Here is a 25,631-nt window from a genome sequence, read left to right on the forward strand (position 1 = left end):
AAAATATTTGCCTTGAATATACTATTCAACAAATTGGCGCCGTTGCCGGGGATTGGCGTTTGATATTGCAAGCATTGCAATAGTTCATTGTTTTAAGTTTGTTACTTTATTCTTAAATCTTTTGCGTTTCACTTGGTTTGCTAGTTTTGTAGATTTTTGTGTATGCGAGAAAAGGCTACCGAAGAGCAATTTCATTTTGATCCCGAAATTGAAAGAACACTCCGAAAGCTCAACAGCAAGACACGAAGAAGAAGGAAGTTAGCCCAAGAGAAGCGACAAAGAGAATAGGCATCTACTTCTTCTAACAATCACATTGAAGAGGTAGTTGTAGACACTTTTGAAGGAGACATGGCGGGTGTTGTTCCAACCGAAATGTCCGCCAATAGTCCAAGACGTACCGCCCAATTTGCACGCAATGCTCAAGGTGGAACAAATACGGAGATGAAGACCAGAATCCTCCAACTTGTTTATGCAAATCCATTCACCGGAATGGATCATGAGGATCCTTTCGCACATCTCACCAAATTTTATGAGATTGCGGGTTCAACGGGAGTCGATGCGGCCAATGAAGAATCATTGTTCAAGAGACTATTTCCACACTCATTACTTGGGAAAGCCAAAGAATGGTATCTTGATCAATTACCAAATGTGATGACGGATTGGAATCTATTGGAAGAAAAAATTTTAGAATGATATTTTCCTCAATCCCGATTCATGGAGGCCAAAACGGCAATTGCGGTTTTCAATCAAGGAAGCAACGAGTCCTTAAATGATGCTTGGGAAAGATTCAAATCCATGCTTAGAAAATGCAAGGGTCATGGTTTTGATGATCTCACACAAATTCACATCTTCCGCAATGGACTTCAACCGGTGCACAAAACGCTTTTGGATGCTACCGCGGGTGGTTCTCTTATGTCCAAAAGTGTGGAAGAAGCAATCACTATCATCGATCGAATGGCACTCAATGATCGACAAAATCAACATGATCGAATTCCTTCACAAAGGAAATCGGGAGTTCTTGAATTGAACACCAATGATGCCATCCTTGCGCAAAACAAGCTTCTTTCACAGCAAGTGGAGTTACTCACACATCAAATGACCAAACTCCCGCAGCAAATGAAAGAGATTCAAGGATCTCAAACTAGGCACCATGTGGCAGCTTGTGAACTTTGTAATGGAGATCATTCGACTGGTTTTTGTCCTCCTCCCGATGGTGAAGAAGTGAATTATGTCAACAATCAAAACCAAGGGTATCAAAGGCAACCTCCACCTCACAACAATCCTTACCAAAGAAACAACCAAGGATTCCAACCTTCAAGATTCGGCAATCAACACTATCAACATCAAAGCCCTTATCAAAGTTCAAACCCACAACGCCAAGGTCAACAATCTCAAGGCGGAAGCTCAAAGTTGAAAGATACTCTTACACAATTCATGCAAGCATCCATGGCTAATCAAAGGAGTAATGAAGCGGCCATAAAGAATTTAGAAAATCAAGTGGGTCAACTTGCAAAGCAATTGTCCGAGCAACAACCGGGAGCATCCTTTTCCGCCAACACCCAAACCAATCCAAAGGAGCATTGCAAAGCCATTTTTACAAGAAGTGGGAAGGAGGTGAATAGTGGCGTAAATGAAGAGGTTATAGTGGAAGATGAGGAGGAAATAATAGTTGAAAATGAGGGAGAAAAGAGTGAGGAGAAGATAGAGGAAGAATTAGTTGAAAAAGAGCGGAAAGAAAAAGAAGAAAGAGAGAAAAATGACAAAAAAGTGAAGAAGAATAAAAAGAGAAATGAGAATGTGAGCACAATTCCTCTCCAACATCTACCTTACCCGCATGTGCAGTCAAGGAAGGAAGACGCAAGGCGCTACGCTCGATTTATGGATACATTTAAACAACTTCACATAAATATTCCATTTTCCGAAGCATTGGAGAAAATGCCCAAGTATGCAAATTTCATGAAGAAGATGCTCACAAAGAAAAAAAAGTACACGGATGAAGAGACAGTTGTGCTTGATGCTCATTGTAGTGCAATTATTCAAAAAACTCCCCCAAGAAAGGAAGCCGACCCGGGACGAGTCATTTTACCGATCACCATTGGAGGTAACTACATTAGTAATGATTTGGTTGATTTGGGGTTTAGCATCAATTTAATACCTTTATCCGTTGTCAAGAGATTGGGGAACATTGAGATGAAACACACCAGGATAACTTTACAACTAGCCGATAAGTCTATCATTTCACCATATGGAGTTGTACAAGTCATGCTGGTAAAGGTGGACAAATGTTTGTTCCCGGTTGATTTTGTGGTAGTCGACATGGAGGAGGATCGTGATGTGCCATTAATACTTGGAAGACCATTCATGAAGACCACCCGAATGATGATTGATATCGATGATGGGATTATGAAAATAAGGGTGCAAGATAAAGAGGTAATTTTTACTCTTTTTGAGTCTATGAAGCCTCATAAGGATGAACATGACAACTTTTGAATCGATGATGAAAAAGGAGAAATCATTAAGGTGGCAAATCAAATTCACAAGGACAAGGAGAAGGCAAATCATGAGGGAAAGACTTATCACAAAAACTTTGAAGTTGGAAAAATGGTGCTTGTGTGCAATTCAAGACACAAGGTGTTTCCTAGTAAGTTAAAGTCAAAGTGGTCGGGGCCATTTGTGGTGAAAGAGGTGTGAAATTATGGAGCCATTGTGGTGAAGGACCCTAAAACACAAGAAAGCTGGACTGTAAAGGAACAAAGACTCAAAGGCTACCATGATGGATAAGAAAGCCGCGATGGTGTGTCATTTCGCTCGTCAAGCCTTGGTGCACCATCGAACCGTCGAGCTCGAACGACGTTAAACAAAGCGCTTGTTGGGAGGCAACCCAACGTCGTAAGTGAATTCTATTATGCTTTTTTATTTTTGTTTTCAGAGTTATTTAGTAACTATTTTTGAAAGGAAGTGGAAGTTAAGTGTAAAAATTGGCATTTTTCAAAAATTCAAGTCTGTTTGCGCCGCAAACATTGTTTGCCCCGCAAACAGAGCACAAACAGTGAGTAAGCCAATTTTACAAAGAAAATTTCTCCTGTTTGCCCCGCAAACAGGTCAGCCAATTTTGAAAAAGAAATTTTCATCAGTGATTGCCCCGCAAACAGAGCACAAACAGTGAGTAAGCCAATTTTACAAAGAAAATATTTCTTGTTTGCCCCACAAACACTTCAGTACAAAAAAATTTCCACTTCCAAAAAAAAAAATATTAGCTTTTAATTTAACCTAGTTTGTTTTATTTTTATCTTTTATTTTTACTTCTCTCCTCTCACTCTACCGCTCTCGTCCTCACTAAACTCATCTCCCATTCTAATACCCTATCTTCACCCACATTCCTTGGAAGCGGAGTATGATGCATACGCAAATTGGCCTGTGGGCAGGCCACTTTTCATGGGGGGGTGCAGGAGGCAACGGTACCGAAAATGAGGACGATACAATGGAGGATGTGATCGGGACAGTTGGTGGTGGTGATGAAGAAGAGGATTGAAGTGGTGTTGTAGCATTTTTTTAGTTTATTTTTATTTTTATTTTAGTCTTAATTCTGTTTTGTTTTATTTATTTATGGTTTCACTTTTTGGTTTTTAATTATGTACTTTATGGTGGCTCTCGTTTCACCATTTGAACATCTTCAAAATTGCATTTGTTAGTATTGTAGTTTAATTGTGTGTTTTGGTGGAAAGTGATTAGCCCAACTTTTCCAATTGTTGTTTTGTTAATTGTTCTTGTACAAAGGAAGCTTGAGGAATCAATTGGCACGGACAAGAGTTGATGTTGTGAACACTTCGAGTGGCAATGAGCAGAAGCGGTATCAAGGAAAATTAAGGTACACTTTATCGCTCACTAGACTTAACATGGTTGGTTGATGGTGTGTGCAAACTGCTTAGCATAAATTCCTTGAGTCACATGTCATTTTTGAATCAAAATTTAGAACTTAGCCAAGTGAGGAAACTTTCCATTGTACACTAAATGTGGGATACCGGAATTTATTTCAACTCATTTTTATGATGCTAAACCATGCATATTTCTTGTTTTTGAAAAGTGTGAAAGTGATAGAGGCATTGTTCGAATTTGAGAATAACCACTTGACCAAAAAGTTAAATCAATTAACCTTGTGAGGAGTGATTCTTAGTCAACCCCTTTGAGCTTATATTAGGATTCGTGTGATTACTAAATATGTTTTGTATGTGAATCCTAATCTCTTTTTTCATTGAAACCTTCAACCGCAATGGTTGCAATTTTGCCTTGTGCCTGTGTCTATGTAGGGAGCATTGTTGTATCTAATATGGTTTGAATCCTAAAGTTGGGGAGAGTTGATTGAAAAACAAATGAAAAAGTGGTACTTAGGAGTTTTGTGGTAATAAGAAAAGAACAACACATTTTGAAATTATGGGGCAAAAAAAAAATCGTTCCCGTTATGTGTTGTTGAAAAATAATGAAAAAAAGAAAAAGAAAAAGAAAAGAAAGAAAAGGGGATTCAAACAAGCGTTGTTGTTAAGTGAATTGATAGGAATGCTCCCTTAGGATAGGCCTTTTTAATTAAATTCCCTCTAATAAAATCCTTTCTTTGTAACCCAAGCCACACTACAACCTTTAAAAGCCCTCTTGATTCTCACTTTGCACATAATTTTTGAAATTGTTATGGTGAACGCATGATTTGAGTTGTTGTTGATTTAAATGCCCGGATGAGTGAAAGTAAACCCTCTTGTATTCATCATTACTATGATGTGTGTGTAGGTTTAATTCAATTTTGACATGTCTCTTTTGGAATTTCTTGATAATAATTTGCACTTTGCCATCATTCTTTCTCATGCTTTGTTTTAGCATTGTGGTGAGTGTACTTTGAAAGGACTTATACTTTTGAGCCACTTGAGTGTTTGGTTACCTTGTCATCATTCTCTTGTGCATTGCTCTTGCTACTCTTGTGAATTTTTGTTTAGGGACAAACAAAATGGTAAGTTGGGGAGTAGCTGTTAGGGACCAAATAGTACTAATTTTCATATATTGATTTTGGTCCCTTTAACCAATTTTTACTCAATAATCACACTTTTATTCATACAATTTAATAATTTTGCAATTTTGTTCATTTTAGTTCATTTGAATTATTATTTCACATGTTTGTTAGTTTTGTAGCGTTTTTAAGGTTTGAAGATCATGGAAGCAAAGAGGAATTACTTGAAGACTTGGAATAGCAAAAGAAGTGTTGATGAGGCCAGTTTGCCCCGCAAACATCCTTTGCGCCGCCAACTGCTAGATGCTGAACAAGTCCAGTTTTGAATTTCAATGTTTGCCCCGCAAACACTGCGCTGCAGAATTTTATCTTTTACTTTGTTCCCACTTGTCATGAGAAATGGGCTTATCTTTTGAATAGGAAAAGTTAGTACGAATTAGGGGTTATTTAGGGAGATAAAAAAGGGGAATTGGAACATTCTATTCTATTGTGAACCAAACATTGAGGCTAGGGTTTTGGGAGAGAAAATAACAACTTTGTGAGAGATTGATGTTCTTAGCTTCTTCTTCATTCTTCTTGCTGTCAACCATGGTGATGAGTAGCTAAATCCCACTTTGACAAGATTGGAGGTAGTAGCTATCCTTGTTAACTATGTATTTGCTCTAACACTTTGTATGAACTTCATTGGTATTGAAATGGATGAATGTTGTTATTTTATCTTTTATATTTAGATTTGATTTATGATTGAGAAATATATTTCAAGTCTTGATCTACAACATTTTATCAAGTAGTGAATAAATGCTAGAGATAGATTTATTTGCTACTTTTCTATTTGTATCAAATAATCAAGATTAGTATATTGATAGTTAGAGTGAGAGATCATCTAAAGATTAATATATTAATTTTCACAATTTTGTTTAGACATAAACATTGTTGGGAGGATACTAGAGCATTTCACCATTAGTGAAGTTATGCATTTGTTGTTAAAGTCACATGGAAGAAAAGGGTAGTGAAACCAAACCAATCTTGTCATTCTTTTATTATTGAAACAAGTTTTAGTTTATTGTCTTATAATTGTCTTGATTAGAACAAATAGCGATTCAAAACAAAACAACTTTGTTACCTTTCGAACTTAAAATAATAGTAACTATAGAATGGCGGTAATATCACCCAATCTCTGTCGATACGATTTAAAAATATTTGCCTTGAATATACTATTCAACAAATTGGCGCCGTTGCCGGGGATTGGCGTTTGATATTGCAAGCATTGCAATAGTTCATTGTTTTAAGTTTGTTACTTTATTCTTAAATCTTTTGCGTTTCACTTGGTTTGCTAGTTTTGTAGATTTTTGTGTATGCGAGAAAAGGCTACCGAAGAGCAATTTCATTTTGATCCCGAAATTGAAAGAACACTTCGAAAGCTCAACAGCAAGACACGAAGAAGAAGGAAGTTAGCCCAAGAGAAGCGACAAAGAGAAGAGGCATCTACTTCTTCTAACAATCACATTGAAGAGGTAGTTGTAGACACTTTTGAAGGAGACATGGCGGGTGTTGTTCCAACCGAAATGTCCGCCAATTGTCCAAGACGTACCGCCCAATTTGCACGCAATGCTCAAGGTGGAGCAAATACGGAGATGAAGACCGGAATCCTCCAACTTGTTTATGCAAATCCATTCACCGGAATGGATCATGAGGATCCTTTCGCACATCTCACCAAATTTTATGAGATTGCAGGTTCAACGGGAGTCGATGCGGCCAATGAAGAATCATTGTTCAAGAGACTATTTCCACACTCATTACTTGGGAAAGCCAAAGAATGGTATCTTGATCAATTACCAAATGTGATGACGGATTGGAATCTATTGGAAGAAAAAATTTTAGAATGATATTTTCCTCAATCCCGATTCATGGAGGCCAAAACGGCAATTGCGGTTTTCAATCAAGGAAGCAACGAGTCCTTAAATGATGCTTGGGAAAGATTCAAATCCATGCTTAGAAAATGCAAGGGTCATGGTTTTGATGATCTCACACAAATTCACATCTTCCGCAATGGACTTCAACCGGTGCACAAAACGCTTTTGGATGCTACCGCGGGTGGTTCTCTTATGTCCAAAAGTGTGGAAGAAGCAATCACTATCATCGATCGAATGGCACTCAATGATCGACAAAATCAACATGATCGAATTCCTTCACAAAGGAAATCGGGAGTTCTTGAATTGAACACCAATGATGCCATCCTTGCGCAAAACAAGCTTCTTTCACAGCAAGTGGAGTTACTCACACATCAAATGACCAAACTCCCGCAGCAAATGAAAGAGATTCAAGGATCTCAAACTAGGCACCATGTGGCAGCTTGTGAACTTTGTAATGGAGATCATTCGACTGGTTTTTGTCCTCCTCCCGATGGTGAAGAAGTGAATTATGTCAACAATCAAAACCAAGGGTATCAAAGGCAACCTCCACCTCACAACAATCCTTACCAAAGAAACAACCAAGGATTCCAACCTTCAAGATTCGGCAATCAACACTATCAACATCAAAGCCCTTATCAAAGTTCAAACCCACAACGCCAAGGTCAACAATCTCAAGGCGGAAGCTCAAAGTTGAAAGATACTCTTACACAATTCATGCAAGCATCCATGGCTAATCAAAGGAGTAATGAAGCGGCCATAAAGAATTTAGAAAATCAAGTGGGTCAACTTGCAAAGCAATTGTCCGAGCAACAACCGGGAGCATCCTTTTCCGCCAACACCCAAACCAATCCAAAGGAGCATTGCAAAGCCATTTTTACAAGAAGTGGGAAGGAGGTGAATAGTGGCGTAAATGAAGAGGTTATAGTGGAAGATGAGGAGGAAATAATAGTTGAAAATGAGGGAGAAAAGAGTGAGGAGAAGATAGAGGAAGAATTAGTTGAAAAAGAGCGGAAAGAAAAAGAAGAAAGAGAGAAAAATGACAAAAAAGTGAAGAAGAATAAAAAGAGAAATGAGAATGTGAGCACAATTCCTCTCCAACATCTACCTTACCCGCATGTGCAGTCAAGGAAGGAAGACGCAAGGCGCTACGCTCGATTTATGGATATATTTAAACAACTTCACATAAATATTCCATTTTCCGAAGCATTGGAGAAAATGCCCAAGTATGCAAATTTCATGAAGAAGATGCTCACAAAGAAAAAAAAGTACACGGATGAAGAGACAGTTGTGCTTGATGCTCATTGTAGTGCAATTATTCAAAAAACTCCCCCAAGAAAGGAAGCCGACCCGGGACGAGTCATTTTACCGATCACCATTGGAGGTAACTACATTAGTAATGATTTGGTTGATTTGGGGTTTAGCATCAATTTAATACCTTTATCCGTTGTCAAGAGATTGGGGAACATTGAGATGAAACACACCAGGATAACTTTACAACTAGCCGATAAGTCTATCATTTCACCATATGGAGTTGTACAAGTCATGCTGGTAAAGGTGGACAAATGTTTGTTCCCGGTTGATTTTGTGGTAGTCGACATGGAGGAGGATCGTGATGTGCCATTAATACTTGGAAGACCATTCATGAAGACCACCCGAATGATGATTGATATCGATGATGGGATTATGAAAGTAAGGGTGCAAGATAAAGAGGTAATTTTTACTCTTTTTGAGTCTATGAAGCCTCATAAGGATGAACATGACAACTTTTGAATCGATGATGAAAAAGGAGAAATCATTAAGGTGGCAAATCAAATTCACAAGGACAAGGAGAAGGCAAATCATGAGGGAAAGACTTATCACAAAAACTTTGAAGTTGGAAAAATGGTGCTTGTGTGCAATTCAAGACACAAGGTGTTTCCTAGTAAGTTAAAGTCAAAGTGGTCGGGGCCATTTGTGGTGAAAGAGGTGTGAAATTATGGAGCCATTGTGGTGAAGGACCCTAAAACACAAGAAAGCTGGACTGTAAAGGAACAAAGACTCAAAGGCTACCATGATGGATAAGAAAGCCGCGATGGTGTGTCATTTCGCTCGTCAAGCCTTGGTGCACCATCGAACCGTCGAGCTCGAACGACGTTAAACAAAGCGCTTGTTGGGAGGCAACCCAACGTCGTAAGTGAATTCTATTATGCTTTTTGATTTTTGTTTTCAGAGTTATTTAGTAACTATTTTTGAAAGGAAGTGGAAGTTAAGTGTAAAAATTGGCATTTTTCAAAAATTCAAGTCTGTTTGCGCCGCAAACAGAGCACAAACAGTGAGTAAGCCAATTTTACAAAGAAAATTTCTCCTGTTTGCCCCGCAAACAGGTCAGCCAATTTTGAAAAAGAAATTTTCATCAGTGATTGCCCCGCAAACAGAGCACAAACAGTGAGTAAGCCAATTTTACAAAGAAAATATTTCTTGTTTGCCCCACAAACACTTCAGTACAAAAAAATTTCCACTTCCAAAAAAAAAATATTAGCTTTTAATTTAACCTAGTTTGTTTTATTTTTATCTTTTATTTTTACTTCTCTCCTCTCACTCTACCGCTCTCGTCCTCACTAAACTCATCTCCCATTCTAATACCCTATCTTCACCCACATTCCTTGGAAGCGGAGTATGATGCATACGCAAATTGGCCTGTGGGCAGGCCACTTTTCATGGGGGGGTGCAGGAGGCAACGGTACCGAAAATGAGGACGATACAATGGAGGATGTGATCGGGACAGTTGGTGGTGGTGATGAAGAAGAGGATTGAAGTGGTGTTGTAGCATTTTTTTAGTTTATTTTTATTTTTATTTTAGTCTTAATTCTGTTTTGTTTTATTTATTTATGGTTTCACTTTTTGGTTTTTAATTATGTACTTTATGGTGGCTCTCGTTTCACCATTTGAACATCTTCAAAATTGCATTTGTTAGTATTGTAGTTTAATTGTGTGTTTTGGTGGAAAGTGATTAGCCCAACTTTTCCAATTGTTGTTTTGTTAATTGTTCTTGTACAAAGGAAGCTTGAGGAATCAATTGGCACGGACAAGAGTTGATGTTGTGAACACTTCGAGTGGCAATGAGCAGAAGCGGTATCAAGGAAAATTAAGGTACACTTTATCGCTCACTAGACTTAACATGGTTGGTTGATGGTGTGTGCAAACTGCTTAGCATAAATTCCTTGAGTCACATGTCATTTTTGAATCAAAATTTAGAACTTAGCCAAGTGAGGAAACTTTCCATTGTACACTAAATGTGGGATACCGGAATTTATTTCAACTCATTTTTATGATGCTAAACCATGCATATTTCTTGTTTTTGAAAAGTGTGAAAGTGATAGAGGCATTGTTCGAATTTGAGAATAACCACTTGACCTAAAAGTTAAATCAATTAACCTTGTGAGGAGTGATTCTTAGTCAACCCCTTTGAGCTTATATTAGGATTCGTGTGATTACTAAATATGTTTTGTATGTGAATCCTAATCTCTTTTTTCATTGAAACCTTCAACCGCAATGGTTGCAATTTTGCCTTGTGCCTGTGTCTATGTAGGGAGCATTGTTGTATCTAATATGGTTTGAATCCTAAAGTTGGGGAGAGTTGATTGAAAAACAAATGAAAAAGTGGTACTTAGGAGTTTTGTGGTAATAAGAAAAGAACAACACATTTTGAAATTATGGGGCAAAAAAAAAAATCGTTCCCGTTATGTGTTGTTGAAAAATAATGAAAAAAAGAAAAAGAAAAAGAAAAGAAAGAAAAGGGGATTCAAACAAGCGTTGTTGTTAAGTGAATTGATAGGAATGCTCCCTTAGGATAGGCCTTTTTAATTAAATTCCCTCTAATAAAATCCTTTCTTTGTAACCCAAGCCACACTACAACCTATAAAAGCCCTCTTGATTCTCACTTTGCACATAATTTTTGAAATTGTTATGGTGAACGCATGATTTGAGTTGTTGTTGATTTAAATGCCCGGATGAGTGAAAGTAAACCCTCTTGTATTCATCATTACTATGATGTGTGTGTAGGTTTAATTCAATTTTGACATGTCTCTTTTGGAATTTCTTGATAATAATTTGCACTTTGCCATCATTCTTTCTCATGCTTTGTTTTAGCATTGTGGTGAGTGTACTTTGAAAGGACTTATACTTTTGAGCCACTTGAGTGTTTGGTTACCTTGTCATCATTCTCTTGTGCATTGCTCTTGCTACTCTTGTGAATTTTTGTTTAGGGACAAACAAAATGGTAAGTTGGGGAGTAGCTGTTAGGGACCAAATAGTACTAATTTTCATATATTGATTTTGGTCCCTTTAACCAATTTTTACTCAATAATCACACTTTTATTCATACAATTTAATAATTTTGCAATTTTGTTCATTTTAGTTCATTTGAATTATTATTTCACATGTTTGTTAGTTTTGTAGCGTTTTTAAGGTTTGAAGATCATGGAAGCAAAGAGGAATTACTTGAAGACTTGGAATAGCAAAAGAAGTGTTGATGAGGCCAGTTTGCCCCGCAAACATCCTTTACGCCGCCAACTGCTAGATGCTGAACAAGTCCAGTTTTGAATTTCAATGTTTGCCCCGCAAACACTGCGCTGCAGAATTTTATCTTTTACTTTGTTCCCACTTGTCATGAGAAATGGGCTTATCTTTTGAATAGGAAAAGTTAGTACGAATTAGGGGTTATTTAGGGAGATAAAAAAGGGGAATTAGAACATTCTATTCTATTGTGAACCAAACATTGAGGCTAGGGTTTTGGGAGAGAAAATAACAACTTTGTGAGAGATTGATGTTCTTAGCTTCTTCTTCATTCTTCTTGCTGTCAACCATGGTGATGAGTAGCTAAATCCCACTTTGACAAGATTGGAGGTAGTAGCTATCCTTGTTAACTATGTATTTGCTCTAACACTTTGTATGAACTTCATTGGTATTGAAATGGATGAATGTTGTTATTTTATCTTTTATATTTAGATTTGATTTATGATTGAGAAATATATTTCAAGTCTTGATCTACAACATTTTATCAAGTAGTGAATAAATGCTAGAGATAGATTTATTTGCTACTTTTCTATTTGTATCAAATAATCAAGATTAGTATATTGATAGTTAGAGTGAGAGATCATCTAAAGATTAATATATTAATTTTCACAATTTTGTTTAGACATAAACATTGTTGGGAGGATACTAGAGCATTTCACCATTAGTGAAGTTATGCATTTGTTGTTAAAGTCACATGGAAGAAAAGGGTAGTGAAACCAAACCAATCTTGTCATTCTATTATTATTGAAACAAGTTTTAGTTTATTGTCTTATAATTGTCTTGATTAGAACAAATAGCGATTCAAAACAAAACAACTTTGTTACCTTTCGAACTTAAAATAATAGTAACTATAGAATGGCGGTAATATCACCCAATCTCTGTCGATACGATTTAAAAATATTTGCCTTGAATATACTATTCAACAAATTGGCGCCGTTGCCGGGGATTGGCGTTTGATATTGCAAGCATTGCAATAGTTCATTGTTTTAAGTTTGTTACTTTATTCTTAAATCTTTTGCGTTTCACTTGGTTTTCTAGTTTTGTAGATTTTTGTGTATGCGAGAAAAGGCTACCGAAGAGCAATTTCATTTTGATCCCGAAATTGAAAGAACACTTCGAAAGCTCAACAGCAAGACACGAAGAAGAAGGAAGTTAGCCCAAGAGAAGCGACAAAGAGAAGAGGCATCTACTTCTTCTAACAATCACATTGAAGAGGTAGTTGTAGACACTTTTGAAGGAGACATGGCGGGTGTTGTTCCAACCGAAATGTCCGCCAATAGTCCAAGACGTACCGCCCAATTTGCACGCAATGCTCAAGGTGGAGCAAATACGGAGATGAAGACCGGAATCCTCCAACTTGTTTATGCAAATCCATTCACCGGAATGGATCATGAGGATCCTTTTGCACATCTCACCAAATTTTATGAGATTGCAGGTTCAACGGGAGTCGATGCGGCCAATGAAGAATCATTGTTCAAGAGACTATTTCCACACTCATTACTTGGGAAAGCCAAAGAATGGTATCTTGATCAATTACCAAATGTGATGACGGATTGGAATCTATTGGAAGAAAAAATTTTAGAATGATATTTTCCTCAATCCCGATTCATGGAGGCCAAAACGGCAATTGCGGTTTTCAATCAAGGAAGCAACGAGTCCTTAAATGATGCTTGGGAAAGATTCAAATCCATGCTTAGAAAATGCAAGGGTCATGGTTTTGATGATCTCACACAAATTCACATCTTCCGCAATGGACTTCAACCGGTGCACAAAACGCTTTTGGATGCTACCGCGGGAGGTTCTCTTATGTCCAAAAGTGTGGAAGAAGCAATCACTATCATCGATCGAATGGCACTCAATGATCGACAAAATCAACATGATCTAAGTCCTTCACACAGGAAATCGGGAGTTCTTGAATTGAACACCAATGATGCCATCCTTGCGTAAAACAAGCTTCTTTCACAGCAAGTGGAGTTACTCACACATCAAATGACCAAACTCCCGCAGCAAATGAAAGAGATTCAAGGATCTCAAACTAGGCACCATGTGGCAGCTTGTGAACTTTGTAATGGAGATCATCCGACTGGTTTTTGTCCTCCTCCCGATGGTGAAGAAGTGAATTATGTCAACAATCAAAACCAAGGGTATCAAAGGCAACCTCCACCTCACAACAATCCTTACCAAAGAAACAACCAAGGATTCCAACCTTCAAGATTCGGCAATCAACACTATCAACATCAAAGCCCTTATCAAAGTTCAAACCCGCAACGCCAAGGTCAACAATCTCAAGGCGGAAGCTCAAAGTTGGAAGATACTCTTACACAATTCATGCAAGCATCCATGGCTAATCAAAGGAGTAATGAAGCGGCCATAAAGAATTTAGAAAATCAAGTGGGTCAACTTGCAAAGCAATTGTCCGAGCAACAACCGGGAGCATCCTTTTCCGCCAACACCCAAACCAATCCAAAGGAGCATTGCAAAGCCATTTTTACAAGAAGTGGGAAGGAGGTGAATAGTGGCGTAAATGAAGAGGTTATAGTGGAAGATGAGGAGGAAATAATAGTTGAAAATGAGGGAGAAAAGAGTGAGGAGAAGATAGAGGAAGAATTAGTTGAAAAAGAGCGGAAAGAAAAAGAAGAAAGAGAGAAAAATGACTAAAAAGTGAAGAAGAATAAAAAGAGAAATGAGAATGTGAGCACAATTCCTCTCCAACACTACCTTACCCGCATGTGCAGTCAAGGAAGGAAGACGCAAGGCGCTACGCTCGATTTATGGATATATTTAAACAACTTCACATAAATATTCCATTTTCCGAAGCATTGGAGAAAATGCCCAAGTATGCAAATTTCATGAAGAAGATGCTCACAAAGAAAAAAAAAGTACACGGATGAAGAGACAGTTGTGCTTGATGCTCATTGTAGTGAAATTATTCAAAAAACTCTCCCAAGAAAGGAAGCCGACCCGGGACGAGTCATTTTACCGATCACCATTGGAGGTAACTACATTAGTAATGGTTTGGTTGATTTGGGGTCTAGCATCAATTTAATACCTTTATCCGTTGTCAAGAGATTGGGGAACATTGAGATGAAACACACCAGGATAACTTTACAACTAGCCGATAAGTCTATCATTTCACCATATGGAGATTTACAAGACATGCTGGTAAAGGTGGACAAATTTTTGTTCCCGATTGATTTTGTGGTAGTCGACATGGAGGAGGATCGTGATGTGCCATTAATACTTGGAAGACCATTCATGAAGACCACCCGAATGATGATTGATATCGATGATGGGATTATGAAAGTAAGGGTGCAAGATGAAGAGGTAATTTTTACTCTTTTTGAGTCTATGAAGCCTCATAAGGATGAACATGACAACTTTCGAATCGATGATGAAAATGGAGAAATCATTAAGGTGGAAAATCAAATTCACAAGGACAAGGAGAAGGCAAATCATGAGGGAAAGACTTATCACAAAAACTTTGAAGTTGGACAAATGGTGCTTGTGTGCAATTCAAGACACAAGGTGTTTCCTAGTAAGTTAAAGTCAAAGTGGTCGGGGCCATTTGTGGTGAAAGAGGTGCGAAATTATGGAGCCATTGTGGTGAAGGACCCTAAAACACAAGAAAGTTGGACTGTAAAGGAACAAAGACTCAAAGGCTACCATGATGGATAAGAAAGCCGCGATGGTGTGTCATTTTGCTCGTCAAGCCTTGGTGCACCATCGAACCCTCGAGCTCGAACGATGTTAAACAATGCGCTTGTTGGGAGGCAACCCAACGTCGTAAGTGAATTCTATTATGCTTTTTGATTTTTGTTTTCAGAGTTATTTAGTAACTATTTTTGAAAGGAAGTGGAAGTTAAGTGTAAAAATTGGCATTTTTCAAAAATTCAAGTCTGTTTGCGCCGCAAACATTGTTTGCCCCGCAAACAGAGCACAAACAGTGAGTAAGCCAATTTTGCAAAGAAAATTTCTCCTGTTTGCCCCGCAAATAGGTCAACCAATTTTGAAAAAGAAATTTTCATCAGTGATTGCCCCGCAAACACTGTTTGCCCCGCAAACAGAGCACAAACAGTGAGTAAGCCAATTTTACAAAGAAAATTTTTCTTGTTTGCCCCGCGAACAGGTGTTTGCCCCGCAAACACTTCGGTACAAAAAAATTTCCACTTCCAAAAAAAAAAATTAGTTTTTAATTTAACCTAGTTTGTTTTATTTTTATCTTTTATTTTTACTTCTCTCCTCTCACTCTACCGCTCTTGTCCTCACTAAGCTCATCTCCCATTCTAATACCCTATCTTCACCCACATTCCTTGGAAGCGGAGTATGATGCATACGCAAATTGGCCTGTGGGCAGGCCACTTTTCATGGGGGGTGCAGGAGGCAACGGTACCGAAAATGAGGACGATACAATGGAGGATGTGATCAGGACAGTTGGTGGTGGTGATGAAGAAGAGGATTGAAGTGGTGTTGTAGCATTTTTTTAGTTTATTTTTATTTTTATTTTAGTCTTAATTCTTTTTTGTTTTATTTATTTATGGTTTCACTTTTTGGTTTTTAATTATGTACTTTATGGTGGCTCTCGTTTCACCATTTGAACATCTTTAAAATTGCATTTGTTAGAATTGTAGTTTAATTGTGTGTTTTGGTGGAAAGTGATTAGCCCAACTTTTCCAATTGTTGTTTTGTTAATTGTTCTTGTACAAAGGAAGCTTGAGGAATCAATTGGCATGGACAAGAGTTGATGTTGTGAACACTTCGAGTGGCAGTGATGAGAAGCGGTATCAAGGAAAATTAAGGTACACTTTATCGCTCACTAGACTTAACATGGTTGGTTGATGGTGTGTGCAAACTGCTTAGCATAAATTCCTTGAGTCACATGTCATTTTTGAATCAAAATTTAGAACTTAGCCAAGTGAGGAAACTTTCCATTGTATACTAAATGTGGGATACCGGAATTTATTTCAACTCATTTTTATGATGCTAAACCATGCATATTTCTAGTTTTCGAAAAGTGTGAAAGTGATAGAGGCATTGTTCGAATTTGAGAATAACCACTTGACCAAAAAGTTAAATCAATTAACCTTGCGAGGAGTGATTCTTAGTCAACCCCTTTGAGCTTATATTAGGATTCGTGTGATTACTAAATATGTTTTGTATGTGAATCCTAATCTCTTTTTTCATTGAAACCTTCAACCGCAATGGTTGCAATTTTGCCTTGTGCCTGTGTCTATGTAGGGAGCATTGTTGTATCTAATATGGTTTGAATCCTAAAGTTGGGGAGAGTTGATTGAAAAACAAATGAAAAAGTGGTACTTAGGAGTTTTGTGGTAATAAGAAAAGAACAACACATTTTGAAATTATGGGGCAAAAAAAAAATCGTTCCCGTTATGTGTTGTTGAAAAATAATGAAAAAAAGAAAAAGAAAAAGAAAAGAAAGAAAAGGGGATTCAAACAAGCGTTGTTGTTAAGTGAATTGATAGGAATGCTCCCTTAGGATAGGCCTTTTTAATTAAATTCCCTCTAATAAAATCCTTTCTTTGTAACCCAAGCCACACTACAACCTATAAAAGCCCTCTTGATTCTCACTTTGCACATAATTTTTGAAATTGTTATGGTGAACGCATGATTTGAGTTGTTGTTGATTTAAATGCCCGGATGAGTGAAAGTAAACCCTCTTGTATTCATCATTACTATGATGTGTGTGTAGGTTTAATTCAATTTTGACATGTCTCTTTTGGAATTTCTTGATAATAATTTGCACTTTGCCATCATTCTTTCTCATGCTTTGTTTTAGCATTGTGGTGAGTGTACTTTGAAAGGACTTATACTTTTGAGCCACTTGAGTGTTTGGTTACCTTGTCATCATTCTCTTGTGCATTGCTCTTGCTACTCTTGTGAATTTTTGTTTAGGGACAAACAAAATGGTAAGTTGGGGAGCAGCTGTTAGGGACCAAATAGTACTAATTTTCATATATTGATTTTGGTCCCTTTAACCAATTTTTACTCAATAATCACACTTTTATTCATACAATTTAATAATTTTGCAATTTTGTTCATTTTAGTTCATTTGAATTATTATTTCACATGTTTGTTAGTTTTGTAGCGTTTTTAAGGTTTGAAGATCATGGAAGCAAAGAGGAATTACTTGAAGACTTGGAATAGCAAAAGAAGTGTTGATGAGGCCAGTTTGCCCCGCAAACATCCTTTGCGCCGCCAACTGCTAGATGCTGAACAAGTCCAGTTTTGAATTTCACTGTTTGCCCCGCAAACACTGCGCTGCAGAATTTTATCTTTTACTTTGTTCGCACTTGTCATGAGAAATGGGCTTATCTTTTGAATAGGAAAAGTTAGTACGAATTAGGGGTTATTTAGGGAGATAAAAAAGGGGAATTAGAACATTCTATTCTATTGTGAACCAAACATTGAGGCTAGGGTTTTGGGAGAGAAAATAACAACTTTGTGAGAGATTGATGTTCTTAGCTTCTTCTTCATTCTTCTTGCTGTCAACCATGGTGATGAGTAGCTAAATCCCACTTTGACAAGATTGGAGGTAGTAGCTATCCTTGTTAACTATGTATTTGCTCTAACACTTTGTATGAACTTCATTGGTATTGAAATGGATGAATGTTGTTATTTTATCTTTTATATTTAGATTTGATTTATGATTGAGAAATATATTTCAAGTCTTGATCTACAACATTTTATCAAGTAGTGAATAAATGCTAGAGATAGATTTATTTGCTACTTTTCTATTTGTATCAAATAATCAAGATTAGTATATTGATAGTTAGAGTGAGAGATCATCTAAAGATTAATATATTAATTTTCACAATTTTGTTTAGACATAAACATTGTTGGGAGGATACTAGAGCATTTCACCATTAGTGAAGTTATGCATTTGTTGTTAAAGTCACATGGAAGAAAAGGGTAGTGAAACCAAACCAATCTTGTCATTCTATTATTATTGAAACAAGTTTTAGTTTATTGTCTTATAATTGTCTTGATTAGAACAAATAGCGATTCAAAACAAAACAACTTTGTTACCTTTCGAACTTAAAATAATAGTAACTATAGAATGGCGGTAATATCACCCAATCTCTGTCGATACGATTTAAAAATATTTGCCTTGAATATACTATTCAACAGCAGCACATGCCAAAGCTTAGCAAGTTTTCTCGAGCAATGAGTATCTTGTTTCACATTCGGTAAACTTTTTGCTAAGGTAGTATATTGCATGCTCTTTTCGACCAGACTCGTCATGTTGCCCCAGTACACACCCCATTGAGTTCTCCAATATTGTTAAGTACATAATTAGAGGTCTTCCTTAAACAGGTGGTATCATAGTCGGAGGTTCTTGAAGGTACTTCTTAATTTTGTCAAAGGCTTCTTGACATTGGTCATTACATTTCACTGCTTACCAAACCTTTGTTGCTAACAACGAAACCTAGCAGCTTACCAGACCTCACACCAAAGGTAGTCTAAGGGAATGATCAGAATAGCCATCATTTTTAGGCAACCAGAGGACACCTCAGCATTTCGTAGGCAACTTCGAGGGACGACATCATATTAGCAAATCGAAGGCAGCATCATTGGGACTTATGATCTTAAGAATGAACCGAGGGCAACATTGCTGAGGTATCCTCATATTCGGGGGACTTGGCTATTCTGCACTGGAAAAAAAACAAGGCAACAAGACAACAAGGCAACAGGCAGTAGGCAACAAGAGGGGTTGCCATAAAAGGTGTGTGGGTGCACAATCACGTGATTAATTCAGTAAATTATCTTGTAATTTGTTATTCTAGGTTCAGTTCGAGGTTACACTCCCTAAATTACTAACCACGCAGTTGAATAATATAAACAGTGTTAAGTGCCTTCAAGGCCACACAATACAGTCTAGGAGCAGTTACATAATATACCATGGGGATGGGGGAAAAACAATAAGAATAAAAAACCCCACAAGGCAGATAGCTTTGACATAAGTAATAATAAAAATGAAATTAAAATATAGTGAGCTTTAGGGTTACCGAACAATCGAGCTTTGACCGGTTGGTTAACCCTGAAAATTGGCAAAGGAAAAATAAACAGAAGGGTGAGTGCATTACCAATTCATTGGCGTTTGAAAGTAAACCCTAATTTATTTTATAAGGCAAAAATAAAATTATATAATAATAATAAAATCAGGGACTTAACATTTTGATCTGATATGGCGCATAGTCGGATAAACCCTGATGGTAACCCTGAAAAACTTCACAAAGGAAATCAAAAGGGAAAAATTCAGTGTAGGAATGATCTTCGCACAACCTGATTAGGTCATAAGTTAACCCTGATTAGTAGAATAAATAAAATCAGATTAATTAATTATTGGTTTCTTAACCTAATTAATTAAATTGGTGAAAATAAAGTTTCGATTAAATTTTTTTAACCCTAATATATATTTTAGTAAATTAATTAAAATCTTTATAATTAATTAAATAATTTAAACAATTTAAACCCATTTAAATTAAATAAAATTATTTATCAAAGTAAATATTTTTATTTTTTTAATCAACTAAATCAAAATAGAAATTAATATCAAAATAATGATGTTGTGAAACAAAATAGAATATTAAAAGATTTAAAATAAATGTTAATAAAAAAACTATATAATAAGTAATATAATAAAATAAAACTAGTTTATGTAATTAAAAAGAAAAAAAATCGCAAATCTTAGCTCATGATTCAGTGTGGCACGGTGCTGAGTTCCATGGTGGTCACGCAGGCTCAGGTGCGTTGGATCTGAAACAGGTGAGATCTTGTGGCTGGGGAGCGAGGTCATACGATATCTAGGTGAGTCATAAAGCACTGGATCTATCAGATTTACAAACCAAACGCGCGCGCTTTTTTTTTAATCGAGCCAATGGTTGGCTGCCACGTCTTCATCCCTGACCTCCAGCCGTTGCCTTAGCCTGGGTTTTACCAACGGTTTTTGCCTCCGTTGCCATAGCCTGCAAAAATAACGAATACTACCAAACGTAGACAAAAATGTTTCGCGACCACACCATTGTGGTCGTCTCAGTCTCACGAATCTATTGGTACATGCAATGGGGACTGATTTTCCTTAAAACCAAAAACCCTAATTAAGAGCTTCAAAACCCTTAAATGGTGATTTGTTCATATCGGCCCAGAAATTCAATTAAACATCCAGGATTGCTCATCACATTACACAGAACACGAATATGCAATTAGAATTCGTTTATGATGCATGATTTGACAGAATCGAATGAGTTTAGAAAAGTGCAAACCGACGCTTGTTGATAGCGATTCTGAGAGCTTTGATTCTGGAGGAGGATCGAGACACACTCAGAGATGCCTTGGGAATGTGTTGGGATCAATAGAAACTCTTGAATCGACCTCAATCTGAGAATTCAAGTTTGACTTTTGCTTGATTCTTTGAGCTCGGATTAGGGTTCTTGGAAGCCAAAAATCCGTCCTCTAGAGGTCTGAATTTGTTCACTACTTATGTTAGTGTGAATTAGGTTAATAAAATAAGAAAAAATCTCTTTGAATCATATATTTGTAACCTTGGAAATTTGTTTGTAATCTTTCTATTTTTGCCCAATATTTGACTCAATTTGTTTCAATCATTATTTGGCTAATTGAGGGAATATATTTGATTGATTTTTTTTTACTTAAAATCAAAGCAAATAATATCTTTCATTAATTTTACTATTTTATCTAATTAATTTATGATTTAAAATGATAAAAAAACCATAAAATATATAATAAAATAATAAAAATAACAAGGCTCTTGTTTTGGGGCGTGCATGGGCTTAGAATAATGATAGAATAAAAAGAATATAGTCCCATTTGGAAATATTTGGACTTTTTCTCTTCATACATGCCCTTGAAAATAGGTGAACTTGTGCACCTTGCCATTTCCTCATACTTCAACATTTTTTCAAGTTCTTGGACTTTTTAGAAACCTTGAAGAGTCCTCTAACCAATGTCTTTTGTCTCATATCAAAATAATTTTCCATGCTTCTTGTATGCTCTTTTGAAAAAGATGACTTTTGGTTGACTTTCAAAAGGACCTATAATGTTTTAAGTCATATCTCTCAAATGAAGCATTTTTAGACTTGGTATGTGAGAGACAAAGTTGTATAGAATTCAATTTCCTTCAAAATGAGATTGGATGGAAAATTTCTGATGTTCCATGTAGGAGTTATGGCTGGTCAAAGTGCAGTTGACTTTTCCAATGAAAACCCTAATTTAGAAACTTTTGAATTTGTTGATTTCTGATCTTTTCTTGATGAACCATGATCAATCCTTGATCAAATGGTGAATGATACTTCTAAATAAGGTTGTTGACAAAAAATCAGGAGTTTTGACTGTACTTTGACAACAGTTGACTTTTAGGTCAAACTAGTCGACTTTTGACTTTCTGAGCAATTTAGTGGTCAATCCTTTGAATTAGAACCTGAATATTGTCATATAGATAATTTGAAACATCGTGAGCCATATGATATGTATTGGAGCCTTTGATCCATTTATTTTTTATCAGAAAAACAAAACCCTAATTCTTTGAACCATTATTAAGGAGGGGTGTCTTTGAGCCTTGAACTTTGATGTGAGTTTGAATTAAGAGAAATAAGGTGGGCAAATTTTGGGTTATGACAGGAGCCCTCTAACCAGATTTAGTTTGTTAATCTGAGAAATCTTTCTCAATCTAGCATGGCCTAATCTTCTGTGCCAGACCCATTGCTCTTTGCTAACAGACATAAGGCAAGTCACCTTCTGATTCTTAAGATCAGAAAGATCAATCTTATAAATGTTGTTCTTTCTCTTGCTTGTAAATAGGATTGAGCCATCCTTCTGACTTACAGCCTTACAAGACTTTTGATTGAAGATTATGTCATAACCATTGTCACTTAATTGACTTATGGACAAAAGGTTATGAGCTAATCCATCTACAAGAAGTACATTAGTTATAGAAGGAGAGTTATCAATACTTATGGTTCCTGAGCCAATTATCTTGCCCTTCTGATCTCCTCCAAACTTGACTTCTCCAGCGGACTTAAGCACCAAGTCTTGGAACATAGACCTTTTTCCCGTCATGTGCCGCGAGCACCCAGAATCCAGGTACCATGACATGTTGTGCTTTATCTTCTTTGCAGCCAAGGATATCTGCAACAGAAATTATCTTCTCCTTAGGTACCCACAATTTCTTGGGTCCTTTCTTGTTATATTTCCTCAAGTTCTTATTGAACTTGGGTTTAGCATGACAAGCAATAGGAGGAACAACATGATAATTCTTAGGTTGAGCAACATGATATTTTCTAGGTTGTGTCACATGCTTCTTAGTGTGTGCTATGTGAAAACTCTGAGCATGTGATGTGAGTCTAATATCATGGGAGTGTCCATACTTGAACTGATCATACAATGGCTTGTATGTGATTTTCATATCATCTACAGGTTCAAGTTTGTATGGGGTTTCACCCTCATAGCCAATGCCAACTCTCTTGTTTCCAAAAACAACATATATCATAGAAGCAAGATGACTTCTACCTATACTTATAGATAAGAATTTCCTGAAACTCAAGTCATATTCTTTTAGAATATTCTTTAGGCTTGGAATAGAACTTTCTGAACCAGAAGATGACTCATCATCTTTGGATAGTTTTAAAACTTTTTCTTTAAGTTCAGAATTTTCTAATTCAAGCTTCTTAGTTTCAAATACAAAGAGCTTTCTCAGCTTCTTGTACTTGATACTAAGCTTAGCCTTGATTTCAAGAATTTCTGCTAAACTGGAAGCTAGCTCATCTCTAGAAAGTTCAGAAAATACCTCTTCGGAATCTAATTCTGATGTAGATTCTGATCCATCATCAACTATGGGCATGGCCATCAGTGCATTATTTGCCTGCCCGCCTTCAGAGTCTGATTCTGATTCTGATGAATCTGAATCATCCCAAGTTGCCATAAGACCTTTCTTCTTATGAAACTTCTTCTTGGGCTTCTCCTTCTGAAGCTTTGGACATTCACTCTTGTAGTGTCCAGGCTCATTGCACTCGAAACAAGTGACCTTCTTCTTGTCAGATCTTCTACTTCCAGAAGATTCTCCTCTTTCAGAGTTCTCAGAACTTCTGAAGTTCTTGAACTTCCTTTGTTTGCTCTTCCAGAGTTGGTTTACCCTTCTGGAGATCATGGACAATTTATCTTATTCTTCTTCTGATTCTAATTCTTCAGAATCTTCTTCTTCTGCCTGAAATGCGTTAGTACATTTTTTATAATTATATTTTAACGCAATAGACTTACATTTCTTCTGAGGTTCATTAGCATCTAGCTCAATTTCATGACTCCTCAGAGCACTGATCAGTTCTTCAAGAGTGACTTCATTCAGGTTCTTGACAATTTTGAATGCAGTCACCATTGGACCCTATCATCTTGGCAAGCTTCTGATGATCTTCTTGACATGATCAGCCTTTGTGTATCCCTTGTCAAGAACTCTTAATCCAGCAGTTAGAGTTTGAAATCTTGAGAACATTTTTTCAATGTTTTCATCATCCTCCATCTTGAAGGCTTCATATTTCTGGATCAAGGCAAGAGCTTTGGTCTCCTTGACTTGGGTGTTTCCTTCATAAGTCATTTTCAATGATTCATATATATCATAGGCAGTTTCCTTGTTAGATATCTTCTCATACTCAGAATGAGAGATAGCATTCAGCAAAACAGTCCTAGACTTGTGATGATTTTTGAATTGCTTCTTTTGATCATCACTCATTTCTTGTCTTGTCAGCTTTACTCCACTAGCTTTCACAGGATGTTTGTAACCATCCACCAGAAGATCCCATAAGTCCCCATCTAAGCCAAGAAAGTAACTTTCGAGTCTATCTTTCCAATATTCAAATTTTTCACCATCGAATACTGGTGGTCTAGTGTAGCCATTGTTTCCATTGCCATTATATTTCTCAGCAGAACCAGATGTAGATGTAGTAGGAGGAGGAATACCATCAACCATATTAACTTAGCGTTTTTCTCTTCCTGAATCTTTTTTAACACGATTAAGTGCTTGCACCTTAGAACCGTCGCTCTGATGCCAATTGAAGGATAGAAAAACACTTATAAAGGGGGGGTTTGAATAAGTGTAACTTTAAAAACTCTTAAGATAAAAACAATTGCACAATGATTTTTATCTTGGTTCGTTGTTAACGAAACTACTTCAGTCCACCCCCTTAGAGTGATTTACCTCACCTGAGGATTTAATCCACTAATCAACCTTGATTACAATGGTTTTCCACTTAGATACCTTCTAAGTCTTCTAGGGTATTCTGATTGCAACTTGATCACTCTAGGAAATCAATGCTTAGATGCCTTCTAAGACTTCTAGAGAATCTTATCACAACTTGATCTCTCTAGTTCCTTTTACAAATTAATGTAAACAAATTCTTATAAGAGTATTACAATGCTTCTTAATAAGCTATAATCACACCTATGATATTTCTCTTAAGTTCTAAGCTTAATCTCACTAAGATATTACAAAAGTAATGTGAGGTTGAAGATGAAGTTGAAGGATAGAAAAACACTTAGAAAGGGGGGGTTTGAATAAGTGTAGTCTAAAAACTTGAACGATAAAAACAATTTGCACAGTTATTTTTATCCTGGTTCGTTGTTAACTAAACTACTCTAGTCCACCCCCACGGAGTGATTTACCTCACCTGAGGATTTAATCCACTAATCTCAACAGATTACAATGGTTTTCCACCTAGCCCACGACTAAGTCTTCTAGAGTATCCTAATCACAACCTAATCACTCTAGGAACAAATGCTTAGACACAAGCTAAGACTTTCTTAGAGTATCCTGACCATCACGTGATCACTCTAATTACAACTGCTTAGACACAAGCTAAGAATTCCTAGAGTATCCTGATCAACACTTGATCACTCTAGTTACTTACAAATTAATGTAATCAAATAAGAGTTTTAGAATTGCTTCTGAAAAGCTATAATCACAACAGTGATATTTCTCTTAAAGTTTAAGCTTAATCTCACTAAAATATTACAACAGCAATGTAGTGAGCTTTGATGAAGATGAAGTTTCTGAGCTTTTGATTTGAACAGCGTTTCAGCAAGTTAATATTCACAGAATCGGTAACCTTGCTTCTCATCAGAACTTCATACTTATAGGCACTTGAGAA

The 25,631-nt window shown here is 36.7% G+C and overlaps 2 protein-coding genes across 2 annotated transcripts; both read left to right on the forward strand.

The window, feature by feature from the left end:
• Positions 1 to 714: 714 nt before the first annotated feature.
• LOC131635146 (uncharacterized) lies at positions 715 to 6,879 on the forward strand. The gene is made up of 3 exons (XM_058905754.1): positions 715 to 1,192; positions 1,250 to 2,430; positions 6,331 to 6,879. Exons 1-3 carry the CDS (start codon positions 715 to 717, stop codon positions 6,877 to 6,879), a joined length of 2,208 nt encoding a protein of 735 aa, XP_058761737.1.
• Positions 6,880 to 6,900: 21 nt separating this feature from the next.
• On the forward strand, positions 6,901 to 13,047 carry LOC131635147 (uncharacterized). Its single transcript, XM_058905755.1, has 3 exons — positions 6,901 to 7,378; positions 7,436 to 8,616; positions 12,499 to 13,047. The coding sequence occupies exons 1-3, from the start codon at positions 6,901 to 6,903 to the stop codon at positions 13,045 to 13,047; spliced, it is 2,208 nt and encodes a 735-aa protein (XP_058761738.1).
• The last annotated feature ends 12,584 nt before the right edge of the window (positions 13,048 to 25,631 follow it).

Source organism: Vicia villosa, unplaced genomic scaffold, assembly GCF_029867415.1.
Source record: "Vicia villosa cultivar HV-30 ecotype Madison, WI unplaced genomic scaffold, Vvil1.0 ctg.001438F_1_1, whole genome shotgun sequence".
In the NCBI taxonomy this organism is placed as follows: Eukaryota; Viridiplantae; Streptophyta; class Magnoliopsida; order Fabales; family Fabaceae; genus Vicia; species Vicia villosa.